The sequence below is a fragment of the Hemicordylus capensis genome, chromosome 1 (genome assembly GCF_027244095.1).
Source record: "Hemicordylus capensis ecotype Gifberg chromosome 1, rHemCap1.1.pri, whole genome shotgun sequence".
Taxonomy (NCBI): Eukaryota; Metazoa; Chordata; class Lepidosauria; order Squamata; family Cordylidae; genus Hemicordylus; species Hemicordylus capensis.
The window spans coordinates 220,254,781-220,267,431 of record NC_069657.1 but is presented as its reverse complement, the minus strand read 5'-3'; the positions used below and the strand labels follow the sequence as shown (position 1 = coordinate 220,267,431).

Sequence of the window (12,651 nt, the reverse complement as noted above, 5' to 3'; positions counted from 1 at the left end):
GGATCATCCACTCTCTCAGCAGGAAACTCCCCAAGAGCTGTCAGGAATCCAGGATCCATAAGCCTCCAAGGGCGGACCATCCTAACTGGTTCTCCACCCCTGCAGAGGTGTATTGGGTCCACCCTCAGTTCAATCTTCACCAGATAGTTATCTGTCCATGATAGAGAGCCACCGTGGTGTAGTGGTTAGAGTGCTGGACTGTGACCAGGGAAACCCAAGTTCAAATCCCCATTCAGCCATGATACTAGCTGGGTGACTCTGGGCCAGTCACTTCTCTCTCAGCCTAACCTTCTTCACAGGGTTGTTGTGAGGAGAAACTCAAGTATGTAGTACACCGCTCTGGGCTCCTTGGAGGAAGAGCGGGATATAAATGTAAAATAAAAATAACAGTATTGAGGCCTCCTGGACTAGTCACAGAGCACCACTGTCCACCATTGACCCAAAGACCAAGTCAAGTGTGTGGCCTGCCACATGTGTGGGACCAGAAATCAGTTTAAACAAGCCCATGGTCACCATGGAGGACATGAAGTCCTGAGCTGCACCAGGCAAGGCAGGTCTCACCATGGATGTTAAAGTCCCCCAAGACTAACAGCCATGGGATCCTCAGCACCACATCTGAGACTACCTCAAGCAGCTCAGGCAGGGAGACTGTTAGATAGCAGGGTGGGCGGTATACCAACAGAATCCCAACTTTGTCTCACAATCCAATCACTACATGCAGGCACTCAAACTGGTCAGAAAGGCAGACAGTCCATATGGTTAGGGGGGTGGTCTCCCGATGAACCAGGGCAACCCCACCTTTCCCTCCCACCCTGCCTTGGCTGATGCTGCACTCAGAAACCTGGTGGGCATAATTAGGAGAGATTAACATCTCCCCCCTCATCCAACCAGGTCTCCACAATGCATGCCAGGTCCATGTGCTCATCCAGAAAAACCTCCTGGATGGCTGTGGTCTTTGCATTTATGGACCTAACCTAGCATTTAATAGCACCAGCTTCAGGCAAGGTGGGCTGCTGGGAGAGTTACTGGGGTCTCCTTGGATGGGAGAAGTACTGGAGGGTGTGATGGCTTTAATATAGCCAGTGTGCCTTCTCCTCACCTGGCACGTCTTACTCCTACCACCATATCACCCTCTGCCAAGGACCACCTCAATTGGAAGGCCCTCCTCCAAAGTAACATGCCCCCTCCAAACACATATTGTGAAGATGGCTGAAGCATGCCAGTACCCTGCTAATTTCACTGATTGACAATACATTTCTGGGCACAATTCAGGCTGCCAGTTATTACTGATATAGTTTGGGTGCAGGAGACCTGCAGAAGCTTCTCCTCCCTTATGAACCTCCCCATTTGTTAAGCTCTTCAGCTGAGGCCTTATTGTAGGTTCATCTAATTGTGAAGTTGATGGCCAAAAATCATGGAAGCAACACTGTTGGAGACCATAGCTTACCTGGTTGGTTGTAAACAAGCAGCTTACTTACTCTGGGGATTGGGAGAAAGAATTTTGGATTTAGTAATGTTCTTATTAAATTGTCATAATTTACCTGATCACTTGGATGATTGTTGGTTATGAATATCGATTACACCACAGCTCTTAATCTAGATGTTCTGTCATATCTCTTTATATCTCGTATATTACTGTATCAGCTCTATGTGCGAGCGATGGCAGATTACTGGCCTCTTCAGGATCCTGCTATTCCATGTGCTGACGCAGGACTGCCATTTAAAAAGGGAGATATTCTTCAAATTGTGGACCAGAATGATGCCCTCTGGTGGCAAGCAAGAAAAGTATCAGATCTCAGTGCCTGTGCTGGACTCATCCCTTCGAATCACCTTCTGAAGAGGTAAGAAAAGCCATTGTTTCTGAATTCAGACCCAATAGCAAAATAGCACCCCTATAGGCTGCTGCTGTTTAAAATATGTATCTACTGTTTTTCCAACAAAAGTTCTCAGAGCAGTTTATATAGCAAAAAAAAATGAGGAAATGTTTCCCTGTCCAACAGGTACTCACAATCATAAAACAAAGTGGGGGTGGGGGGAGTAGAAAAATAAAGAGAGGAAAAATGAGACACTAATAAGTCACTGGAGAGAGACTCTATGCTGGGCTGAAGAGAGACATTGTCTCTTGTTTTGCAGCACTGTTACAGAATAGCAGTATTTGGGATGGCATTTAGAGGAGCAGGTGAAGTAGAATGAACTGAAACATCTGTTCCCATTTAAAAAGGGAAGAGAAATGAAGGTCTGCCACAACAGAAATAGGCTAATGTTGTCCAAGATGATCTGAGCAAGGACAACATATTATTTATTTTATTTATTGCATTTTTAGGCTGCCTGTTGTCTTTTGACCCAGGGCATCATACAAAGAATCCAAACATCAACATAACATTATAGCAGTTTTTATAGCACCCTTCCACTCTCTCTCTCCCCTCTCCTACAAACTGTGACTGCCATTCACTGATGCTGTGTGATAACATACATGCTGAAACAGTCATCTTAGGAAGGTCAATAATCTTCCATTACTGAGGGAGGGAGGGGAATGCATGTCTTTTATAAGATGGCACTAGCCATCTACTTCTTTGTTTCTTCAAAAAGAAATTAAAAAAAAGTTGCCTAATTAATCAGGGCCCCCATTTTAATTAGTCTGCTTCAGCAGGGTGTTTTATCTATTAATCCCAACCAAGTAATCAACTAAATAGGTCCACATGATTGCTGTATGTATTTCAGGAGATAGGGGACAGGAAAGACACTCCTATCATCATGATGATTTCTCAACACTCTGCAGAGGTAAAAGGGGTAGAATATTGCTAGGTTTCCATTCCTGTTGCATTTGTGGCTTCTTTAAATTGTAGAGTGACAGATCTGTTAGTTTTGCCTCTAATTATTACTTTGTAGCACAAGAGATAAGAATACCCAGGCAAGGCCTTCTCCATAGGTTTATCCAGACTCCGGAATTCCCTCTCACAGAGGGTTTATTTATTAATTATTTATTTGAGTTCAAGCTGATCCTTCTCTCCTGATATTTCAATGACTTGTGAAAATGTGCCTCCCCATCCCCTTTCCTTTCTTTTTTCTTTTTTTGCTGTTCCTTTGGCCTGGCCTGACTGGATGGTCTCTCTCAGCTTTGTTCTGTGCTTGTTGGTTGGCTTTTAAGTTTTTATTTATTTAGCTTTGATTTCAACTCATTTATAAATAAATAACTATTGCCTTTTTAATTGGTAGTTTTACTATGTGCTTTTGTTTTATACTGTTCTAATTCTGTAGACTGCTCTGGGGGCTATCATGAGAAAAATGAGTCAAAAATGTAAATGAAATAAAAAATCAGCTAGGCTCTGTTCCAAATCAGGTTTGTTACTTCGATATATCCTTGTCTGTCTAGGAAGCAGCGGGAATTCTGGTGGTCTCAACCCTTCCAACCCCATCCCTGTCTCAAATCAACAATATGTGAGTACAGAGATTTTCTGATTACAGATTGTGGGTGGGAATGTTTCTCTTTCACTTCCCATGAGGCAGCTGGTTTTGTATGAATAAATATTATCAGCGAAACAAAACCAGATCTCATTTTGAACCATTACTCATGCAAAGGTTATGAGAAGATAAGCAACTAGGTACCAGGATGCAATTCTTCCTTTGGAAATCTGCATACTAGGATGTGGCTCATTTCAAACTTTTGAGAACAGACAGATGTACATAATTAAATTTCCAAATGTATGGATTACTATAGGTATCAAAATATATCCTACATTTAGGATCTTTTTTTTTTTAAGTCTTTTGAACAGTTGATGGTATTTAGTAATCTGTGTCGCTGGGTGTAGAAAGGTTGCTGCATTGACTCCTCAGTGCAAAACAATTTGCTTAAAGGTATAAGGCATGTTGTCAGAAGTGACTCTGTCTTTTTTCAAGCTGTAGGTAATGCTTAGTCAAAACATTGCTCTATATTTTCATCTGTTAGAAATAATCTTTATACAGAGTTTTGTTTCCTAACAATAATGCTGGCAGTCTCTAACCTACTGTTTTCTTTTTGACTTCTTCCGCGGTTTTGCTGTGGGCAGTGAGTACTGTAGAAGAGGGTAAGCAACCATATCTGGGTTTTATGTATTTCCTTCCGAAATGTGTATGTCAGCCCATAGATCCCAGGTTGCATGAACTCTCAGGCCTATTTCTCACTGAGGTTATAAGCCTGTGGGGTGTATTAATTCTGACTGCAGGTGGGAGCAGGGACACTCATGACTGAATATTCCACCACACAACTGCCCCCCCACCCCCGCAAAAACTGCATATTTAAAAAAATAGATGGAAGGGAGGAGAATTCTCACATAGTCTTCTCCCTGGCATCTAAGCCCTATTCACACATTATGTTCAATGCACACGGAATCTGTAAGCAGGTAAATATGTGTACATGCTTACAGTTACTCACACATTATTATTATGCCTGTGTACATACAGTAGTACACTTCCTGTCTAAACTCTACATTTGAGGAGGCCTGCACCCAGATTCACACAAAAACATGTACACATATGAATGTGCGTAGCATTACCATCATGCTCCATTAACATAATTCTATTTGAGTAACAAAGGATTCTAATTTCCCATGTGGAGGAGGTTTTTGGGATGCAAGAACGGCTGCTCATGAGAAGCCCCAATCTAGAGTGGTACAGCCCAGACGCAGGCAGGTTGGCCATCTTAGTGAGAGCTAGGCCTCTATCTAGAAGATAAAATGTCTCATTATTTATTCTTCTTATATGCCCAGGTTCTACTACCAGTGATTTAAATCACTTGTTTAAATCACTTGTTCTTATAAGCCTGTTTATTGTGTCTATGGAAAAGCAGCTTATATTTACAGATGCTTTCCATCTGCTTTAGTGTACAGTACCATACTTCCTATATCAAGTCTTTGTTTTTAATTAGGCCACTGTCTCTCTATGTATGTACTAGTTAAGTTATCTCACTCTGCATCTGAAAATTAACTACATTTCCATTCTACCTGATGAAGAGGTCTGGTAACCCTCAGATATACCCATTCCTAACACTGAATAAAATGTTGGATTTTTTTTTTTTAAACCACTCATTTTATTGTGTAGCATTCCAAAAATGTATACAGGAGAACCTCGATATTCGCAGGGGTTCCGTTCCGAGCTGCAGCCGTGGATATGGAAACCATGAATATCGAGTTATGGGATCCTACAGGATCCATGGAGGTTAGATTCCCGGTCGGCCAAAAATGGCTGAAAATCGGATGAGTTTTGTGGGGGAGGGAGGCTTCTTACCATGCTCTGCTGATCCCCCTGAGTTGTGCTGTGCCCCCAAATTGGCTGAAAATCGGCTGAAAAATCAGTGGATTCCCCCCCTTCTATTTTTTTTTTTTTTTTAACAAAGACAGGAGCCATTTTGAGGCTTTGTCTGAGAAAATGGTGGCCATAAATGACCTCCGCAGTCATTTCCGGCCACCTCTGACCCGCGGATACGTGAGGTCAGCATGTTTTTTCTTCTTGCGTATGCCGAGGCTGGGTGTCTTCATCCCGACCATGGATATGGGATCCATGGATAACGAGGTCCACCTGTACCCCCTAAAACATACAATTGTGGAATGAAGTATCTAATCAAGTAGCATTATGATTACTCTATAGGGAAAACAAACAATGGTGATTGTCACTTTCTCTGTCACCTCTAGTCTAGTGGCAGATCTTTCATATGCAGCCACAGCAGTGTGGGAACCACTTTCTCATTCCACTTGGAAGTGTTGACTACCTGCTTTAGATCAGACCAAAGATCCATCAAGTCCAGCATTCTCTGTGTGTGACTGCTTCAATCAATGGGTTTTTCTTTGCTTATGGCTTCATTCACACATACTCCCCAGAGGCCTGAGACTGCAGCAAGGGAAGTGGCACTCATGCCATTGTGCGTGTCTAGAAATGGGGATTTCACTCCCTCTCAACTAGGATCTAGGAATTTCTTTGATCACTTTGCTTTCCCTTGAAATAGGAAGTTGTAATATAATTAATCACACCATGGCACAATATTGAAAGACTAGAGAGAGATTATTGAAATTGCATCTTAGGAGTGGATTAGTTAGTGTTTCTATTGTTGTGAAGGTCTTTTTAAAAACCTCTGTGAACTTCAAACCTCTTTTTCCCCCTTCATTTTTATTTTTTATTTTTTACAATGTGCAGAAGATGACATGCAGATTGATGAGAAGTGTGTAGAAACAGGTAATTGGCTCTGGTTTTGTTGACTGGGAGTTGCTTTGTTTTTCATTATTGTAGTGCAAATGGGACCTAAAATCCATTTTATAAGTTATGTGGTTTATTAAAATGATCCCTGGTAAATTATGCACAATACAGTGTATATATAACTGAGGTCTATATATGTTTTAATTGTTCTTGTTGTCAGATGATACTTATACTAGAGAGAAACAGCAGGAAAGGACAGGTGTTGGCTATCCATCTGGTCCTTGTTGGAACGTTTTGCTACAATGTTATTGTTCTGAGTTTTTATTGGGATCATTTCAAACGTGACGCTAACAAACCTTTTGCTCCTATGTTTAAACTTATGGACAGTGACTGTGTGGCATATGACATGAAAACTGAACATGATTCAGCTTTAAAATGCTGAATTATAGGCACTAGAAACGTGGCTATTTAATTTAAGTGGTCTGATGGGTGATCATTTTCCTCTTCCTATGAACAGATGCAGACCTAAAGTACTACATGACTGGTCCCCAGTTACTATTCTTCTTCCACAATTACATAGTTTACAGGTTTTCCACATAAAATGATTCTTCTCCTGTACTAGTGCTGAGGGTGCTATTTTGAAGAGTGCCTCAACATTGACAATTAAAATGCCTAATATGGGCTCCATCACACCAACATGGGAAACGAAATTGTCTCTTATGAAAGTGGCTTGAAGTCAGATGGTAGCCTCTGACCTGCTTGTTTATAAGTGGAGAGCTGATTTTTATACTCTTGAGTTACAAATTCAACTAGCCTCCTGAGAGTTGTGTGTTTGTGTGACCCTGAATGGTTGGGAGGACAGCATCTCTTCTCCAATACGTTGAGTCATTTATTCCAAATTCTAAGGGGGGTGTCTTAATTGAGATCATTAAATGACTGTTAATAGCATGACTCATAAAAGCATAAGCTTCTTAAACAGTATATATTTTTCACAAACCTAATGCCAGGCTGCCTCAAAGCATTTTGTAGATTGCAATGAATAAGATTAACCAAGGGGAAGGGCCATAGCTCAGGCATGCATGGCATATGCTTTGCATGCAGAAGGTCCCAGTGTCAATCTGTGGCTCCTCCCTCTGGGGAGGCAAGCACTGACTCGGTCTAAGGCACTTCCTGTCACATAGTAGAATACGATTAACCAAAACTAGATCCAGAGCTTCTTTTCCCGCAGAAAGTTTGTTAGGTGTGGTTAGCTTCAGATCTTGATAGGGGAAACAATGTGGGGGGGAGGGTTAACACACCCTCTCCCAGGGCCACTGCTTCACTCTAACCTGGACCCAGCCCGTCTCCCTTCTTCCCTTTGCTGTTAAACAAATAAATACAAATGCTGGGAGGTCCTATTATGGACCTCTTGTTTGTGTGATGTATAGTTTTACCCTTAAACTCTGAGGCACTAGCCGAAGAAATGAAAGAGGGCATGAGAACCTAACAGTGTCCTGATGGTGTGGGGAGAGGAAACCTTTTCTGATGTGTTATGTTATAATTATCTTAGACAGGGATAGTATTGAAATGAAATGTATTTGCTATTTTTGCTGTCTGGATGACTTAAAAGATGAGGAGACTTTTGAGTCTGGTAAGTATGATTCTTTCTGCAATTTTGGTTGCCAATCATTCTTTTTTCAAATGAGAAGTATCTCAAAAAAGCACATAGTTGAAGAGACTAAACATCATCTTGAAAGTGTATTGTGGGTGGGTGTTTCTGTGGATTTGGGGAAAGGTTTTTTTGCTTTTGGAAAGCCATTTTGCCACTGCCTTCTCTGTGTTTTCTGAACAGATCTGGAGGTTTTAATGACCAAAATAAGACAAAATTTAAACAGTTGGGTCATCATTCCATTACAGAAGTGTTCATCCAATGTTCAATTATTCCTACACATATGGTGAAAATTGCCCAACTAGTGTTGGAAGGGGACAGCTGGAAGATAATAAGATTACATTACATAAGTGTAATTGAAGGGCTAATCTACTTCATGGCATCCTTATTATGCTTGATGAGGAAAGGGGATCCATTTTGACACTTGGATAGCAGGATGAATTTGCACCTTAGAAACAAAAGTGGGACAGGCCAGACACAATACAGTAATGGGACCATATTGTTCGGTCAACTGAACGAGCCAGGCATAAGGCAATTGTGAATAACAAGCTGTAATTACGAGTTCTTATGCTGGCATTTTAAAAAATCCTTACCAATAATATTTCTTGACATATTTCAGTGGCTTTTCAGATAGTATAGGCTGTTAGAGCAAATTCACACATAGCTCCTGCGTACGAGCTTCAGTTCACATGCCATGGTTTTGATACACTGGAACCCACAGAGTTTGTGTTTCTCAAGGGGCCTGGGAAGACCAAGGTTGATTACACTGCAAATGGGAATTGGTTTGCCCACATGGGCTTTAACAACTATGGTGGAGGGAACCAGAAACAAAGGCTGAGAATAATGGGGATAAAAGCATGTCAGGGAGAACGAAGTGAGGTCTTGAGAGGGAGAAGCTGGGCATCCAAGATGTGGTAAGAAATGCCTATGCAGAGTTGGGATTTGAAGTTCTATTTCTAAGATGGTACTGTAGCCAGGGTGCAGGGTCAGCAGTCCTTAGGGGGGAAAGAATGTCTGGCATTTTTAATGCACTAGTAAAAATGGTCAGCCATAGCACAAGGCTGCTCTAACCATAGCCAATTATCTATACGTTCTGCTATCACACATTTAACAATATCTGACCACCCATATTTGTCAAATGTGGACTTGAACTAACCAGAGCCCTAATTTTTAATGTGTTTTCCTATTCTTACATTTTTGTGCAACACACCAGAGGAGCTTAAAGAAGGTAACCTTTTTCTCTCTCCTCTAGATATTAAAGAGTAGGTTATGATCTCTTTACAGACAAATGTGAGAGACTGTGTTGCATTAGAAATCATACATAACACTTTATTTCTCTTCCTTCTAGCCAGATCATGTATATAGAGGGAAATAAATGAATAGAATGAACCTAACATAGGCACACATGTAGCTAAGCGTATGTTTACCAAATGATAATATGTTGGCATGATCTGGGCACCAACCAACTATTCTTGTTGTAATGTTCTTTAAGGCTTTACAGATATATCTTTGGATACATCAGGGTAGATCTCCCATTGTGTGTATTTACTTACAAAATGACAAATGTGTTAAGATGCCAATGGCATGGCAGGTGAGATGTGTGTTTGCTCCTTATTTATACAGTGTTCTGTTCACCACCTGATTGTTACTTTGATATATTTGATGTGTGGTGAGAGAATAAACACATTCCAGGACCATTCTTTGGCCATGTAATAGCATGGTTTCCTACTTCTCCAAGCTGGAGAAAATTTCAGAGAGCATACAAGATCTATGTTCTTGACAGGAGAGGATTCGGAAGATTGTTGATACTTTCTGTAATAAATTATTTGTTTACAAATATAGAGGTTGAGCAGTGGCAGTGTAATCCCCAAAGGAGAATCAAAACTCATGTGGCTTCTGCCAGTCAGCTAAAATAAAAATTACAGAACTGCCCTTTCTGCATCGCTTTTTTTCTTTTTCCAAATTCAGCTGTTCTTTTGGGGTTTCTGGGTCCACATTCAAACTGGGAACACCAATTTTACAGTTATTTTCCACTCTGTAGGTGGGAAAGGCACACTCTATCTGTGTTTAAACTGGCCTGATGAGCCATTAAAGAAACTCTCATTATTCACCATCAACAAGAAAGCTAAATATGAAACTAAAAAGAGAGGACTGTTTCTTAATTTGATATAATAGAGCAATGTGGCAAAAGGTTAAACTTGTTACGGTTTCCTCTTTTAAGTTGTTTATACTAGTCCTTTTTGTATGATGGGTCTCTACATAATGTGGCTTTATTATTCATTAAAGCTATACTCGTGCCTATGATATAAAAAGATAAGGTAAAAAGCCTACAGTTTTGATGGTCTTTCTCCTTTTTCATTATGCTTCCTCCCTTATATGATGTGTTTTCACATTACAGAAGAGGAGGAATTCAGTGGATCTGGTCAGCAGGTCTTTCTTAGTACGTAGTTCTTTTGTGAAACCCCAAAGGACTGGGATTGCACCATTGCAGGCTGCCCAAATCGTCCCTTGACCTTTTATGTGATATAAAATGCATCCATCCTGTGCTTCATTCCTGAGTCCTCCCTCTTTGCTACTGTCTACCAGGCCGCCAAGCCATGCTTCTATTTTGTATCTTTGTTGATTTGTAGCTCTTTTCTGATAAACTTGTCTGCAATAAAAATGATGGGATTACCTTGAAATTATTATTTTTTAACTGCTGAATGGCTGAAGACGGTTTGATGAACTATTAAAAAAGACATGTGAATTCAGCAAAGAGGAACGTGTCTTTATATGAGCTGCTTTTCCAGTGTTGTAGAGTACTTTTTTTATTATGCTTATACTCAGAAATGGTTGCTAGATTATGCCTCTTATTAGATAAATGTAGTAGTCTAAATGTAGTACCTAGCAATTCTGTAGAACTGTAACCTAAAAATATGTTTCTCTTAATGGGCCAAAGTGTGAATTAGCTGAACAAATTACATGAGGGAAATTCATGAGGTCTAACAATGGCATCATTTTTACTGAGGTAAAACCTGTGTCCAAACCTAAGTCTGGGTTGTACCTCTTGCAGGACCTCAGAGGAGGGCTTGCATAACTAAATGCTTCCAAGTAGATATTTATTTTATTTTTTATGACATTTATACACTGCCTCATACCAACTTCTCATGGTGGTTTACAAAATAAATGATAAAACCAGAATTAAAACCAAACATTAAAACAGTTAAAAACTTAAAACGACCATTTAAAACAGTAACAACAACAACAAAACCAACTTGCAGCTGGTCAAAGGCTTGATGGCCAGTGTCATCAAGTGTCTTGAGTGCCCTTTTAGAACTTGCTAGAGATGGGGAAGCTCTTACAACAACAGGGAGTTCATCCCAGAGCCTCTGGCCCTGAGTTGCCACCAGAAGAGCTGCGGGCAGCCAAAGGCAGACTTCTCCCCGGGGTCTTTCAGAGAGAGCTTTCAGAGAGGCCAGCGAAGCCATTTCGAATTAGACTCGCAGCATTAGGGAAGCAGCCCCTCCCCTCTCTACTCCAAGTTTTATTTTGTGTAGGCTTACACACAGCTCGCTTCTGTGTTTTGCTTGTGGCCAATGGTTTCCTAGAGGAGGCGGGACGCCACACCTCCCGTTCCGCCAAAGGGTTTTGTACTGTAATTAAATTACTCTCTGTGATCTGGCTCTGTTGAAGTGCGCACGCACACACACACTTCTGCTTAATTAGCCATCAGCCTTGGCTTTCTATTTCTGCCCCCTCCCCCATGACCCCCAAACACACAAAGTCTTCAGCATGTGTCAGCCTTCCTGTAGCGACTCCCCCTTCCTATCTTGGACTGCATGCTCAGCTCACTTTACGCAAGGAAAGCCCTCTGCAGACCGCAAATCCTCTCCCCCCTCCAAAAGCTTTCAAAGAGCAGAAAGCCTGAAAACTGGCTTTCCCACTCTTTGCCTCTAGGCAGCTTTCTACAGTATTTGCATTTCATAGGCATGACTTGCTCTTATCATGTTAATGTGAAGCAGGGGCGTAGCAAGGTTGGAGTGGGCCCAGAGACAAGATTTTAAAATGGGTCCCTCACTGATATATACACACAAACACACTTCAATATATAGTGCACTCACACTCACATCCCCATTATGAATACGGTGAATATCTTGTTCACATTGAATCTAATTTTTTTACTCCCTGCAGCTGCTACTGCTGATCTCCAAGAGACTCAACATAATTCATAGGGGGTGCAACATGGGCGGGTGGGGAGTCATGTGACATGCCTCTGGGGGGGCCCTTGAGGCAGTGGGGCCCCAAGACGACTGTCTCCCCTTGCCTAACGGTAGTTATGCCCCTGATGTGAAGACTTATGTCAGCACCTTGCTGCAGTTTATCCCCTAAACTCTGATAAAATACAGGATTTTTAAAGACTTGGACATACATTGGGATGACGTAAAATCCAGAAGGAAAAGCCCGATATTTTTGTGTGTGTGTGGGGGGGGTGCTTCCACAGACATTGAACTGACCTTGGTGGGAATTCAGCTGTAGTGCAAACACACTCCTTCCCTTCGGGAGGAGATTCAGGGTAAAGCCCCCATGTGGGGATGTTCCCAAAGATCTTAATAAGCAGTGGGGGTCCCAAAGGAGAAGGTGCTCTTTTAAATTATTTTTAAGTATTTTAATAGGTTCTGAATTATTTTAAAATTGTTTTAAGCAGTGCATTTTAGATAGTGTTTGTTTTTATGTTTTTTAAACTCATTGTGCACCGCCCAGAGCCTTTGGATGGGGCAGTCTAGGAATGGAATGGAATGGAATGGAAATACATACATACATACATACATACAGGATACGCAGGAAAGGACTAGACTAGA

At 41.3% G+C, this 12,651-nt stretch overlaps 1 protein-coding gene across 11 annotated transcripts in view; it reads left to right on the top strand.

Moving 5' to 3' along the window:
* The window catches only part of MPP4 (MAGUK p55 scaffold protein 4), a 62,851-nt gene that overhangs the window by 37,099 nt on the left and 13,101 nt on the right, over positions 1–12,651 (top strand). For 6 of the 11 annotated variants that reach the window (XM_053280065.1, XM_053280076.1, XM_053280082.1 and 3 more), the window contains 6 exons: positions 1,645–1,841; positions 3,374–3,438; positions 4,047–4,064; positions 6,166–6,204; positions 7,775–7,795; positions 9,027–9,041. In XM_053280065.1, the coding sequence (XP_053136040.1) occupies positions 1,645–1,841; positions 3,374–3,438; positions 4,047–4,064; positions 6,166–6,204; positions 7,775–7,795; positions 9,027–9,041 (355 nt within the window). Of the gene's footprint in view, positions 1–1,644; positions 1,842–3,373; positions 3,439–4,046; positions 4,065–6,165; positions 6,205–7,774; positions 7,796–9,026; positions 9,042–10,211; positions 10,254–12,651 lie in introns of all 11 variants that reach the window. The other 5 variants (XM_053280149.1, XM_053280096.1, XM_053280105.1 and 2 more) reach the window with 5 other exon arrangements.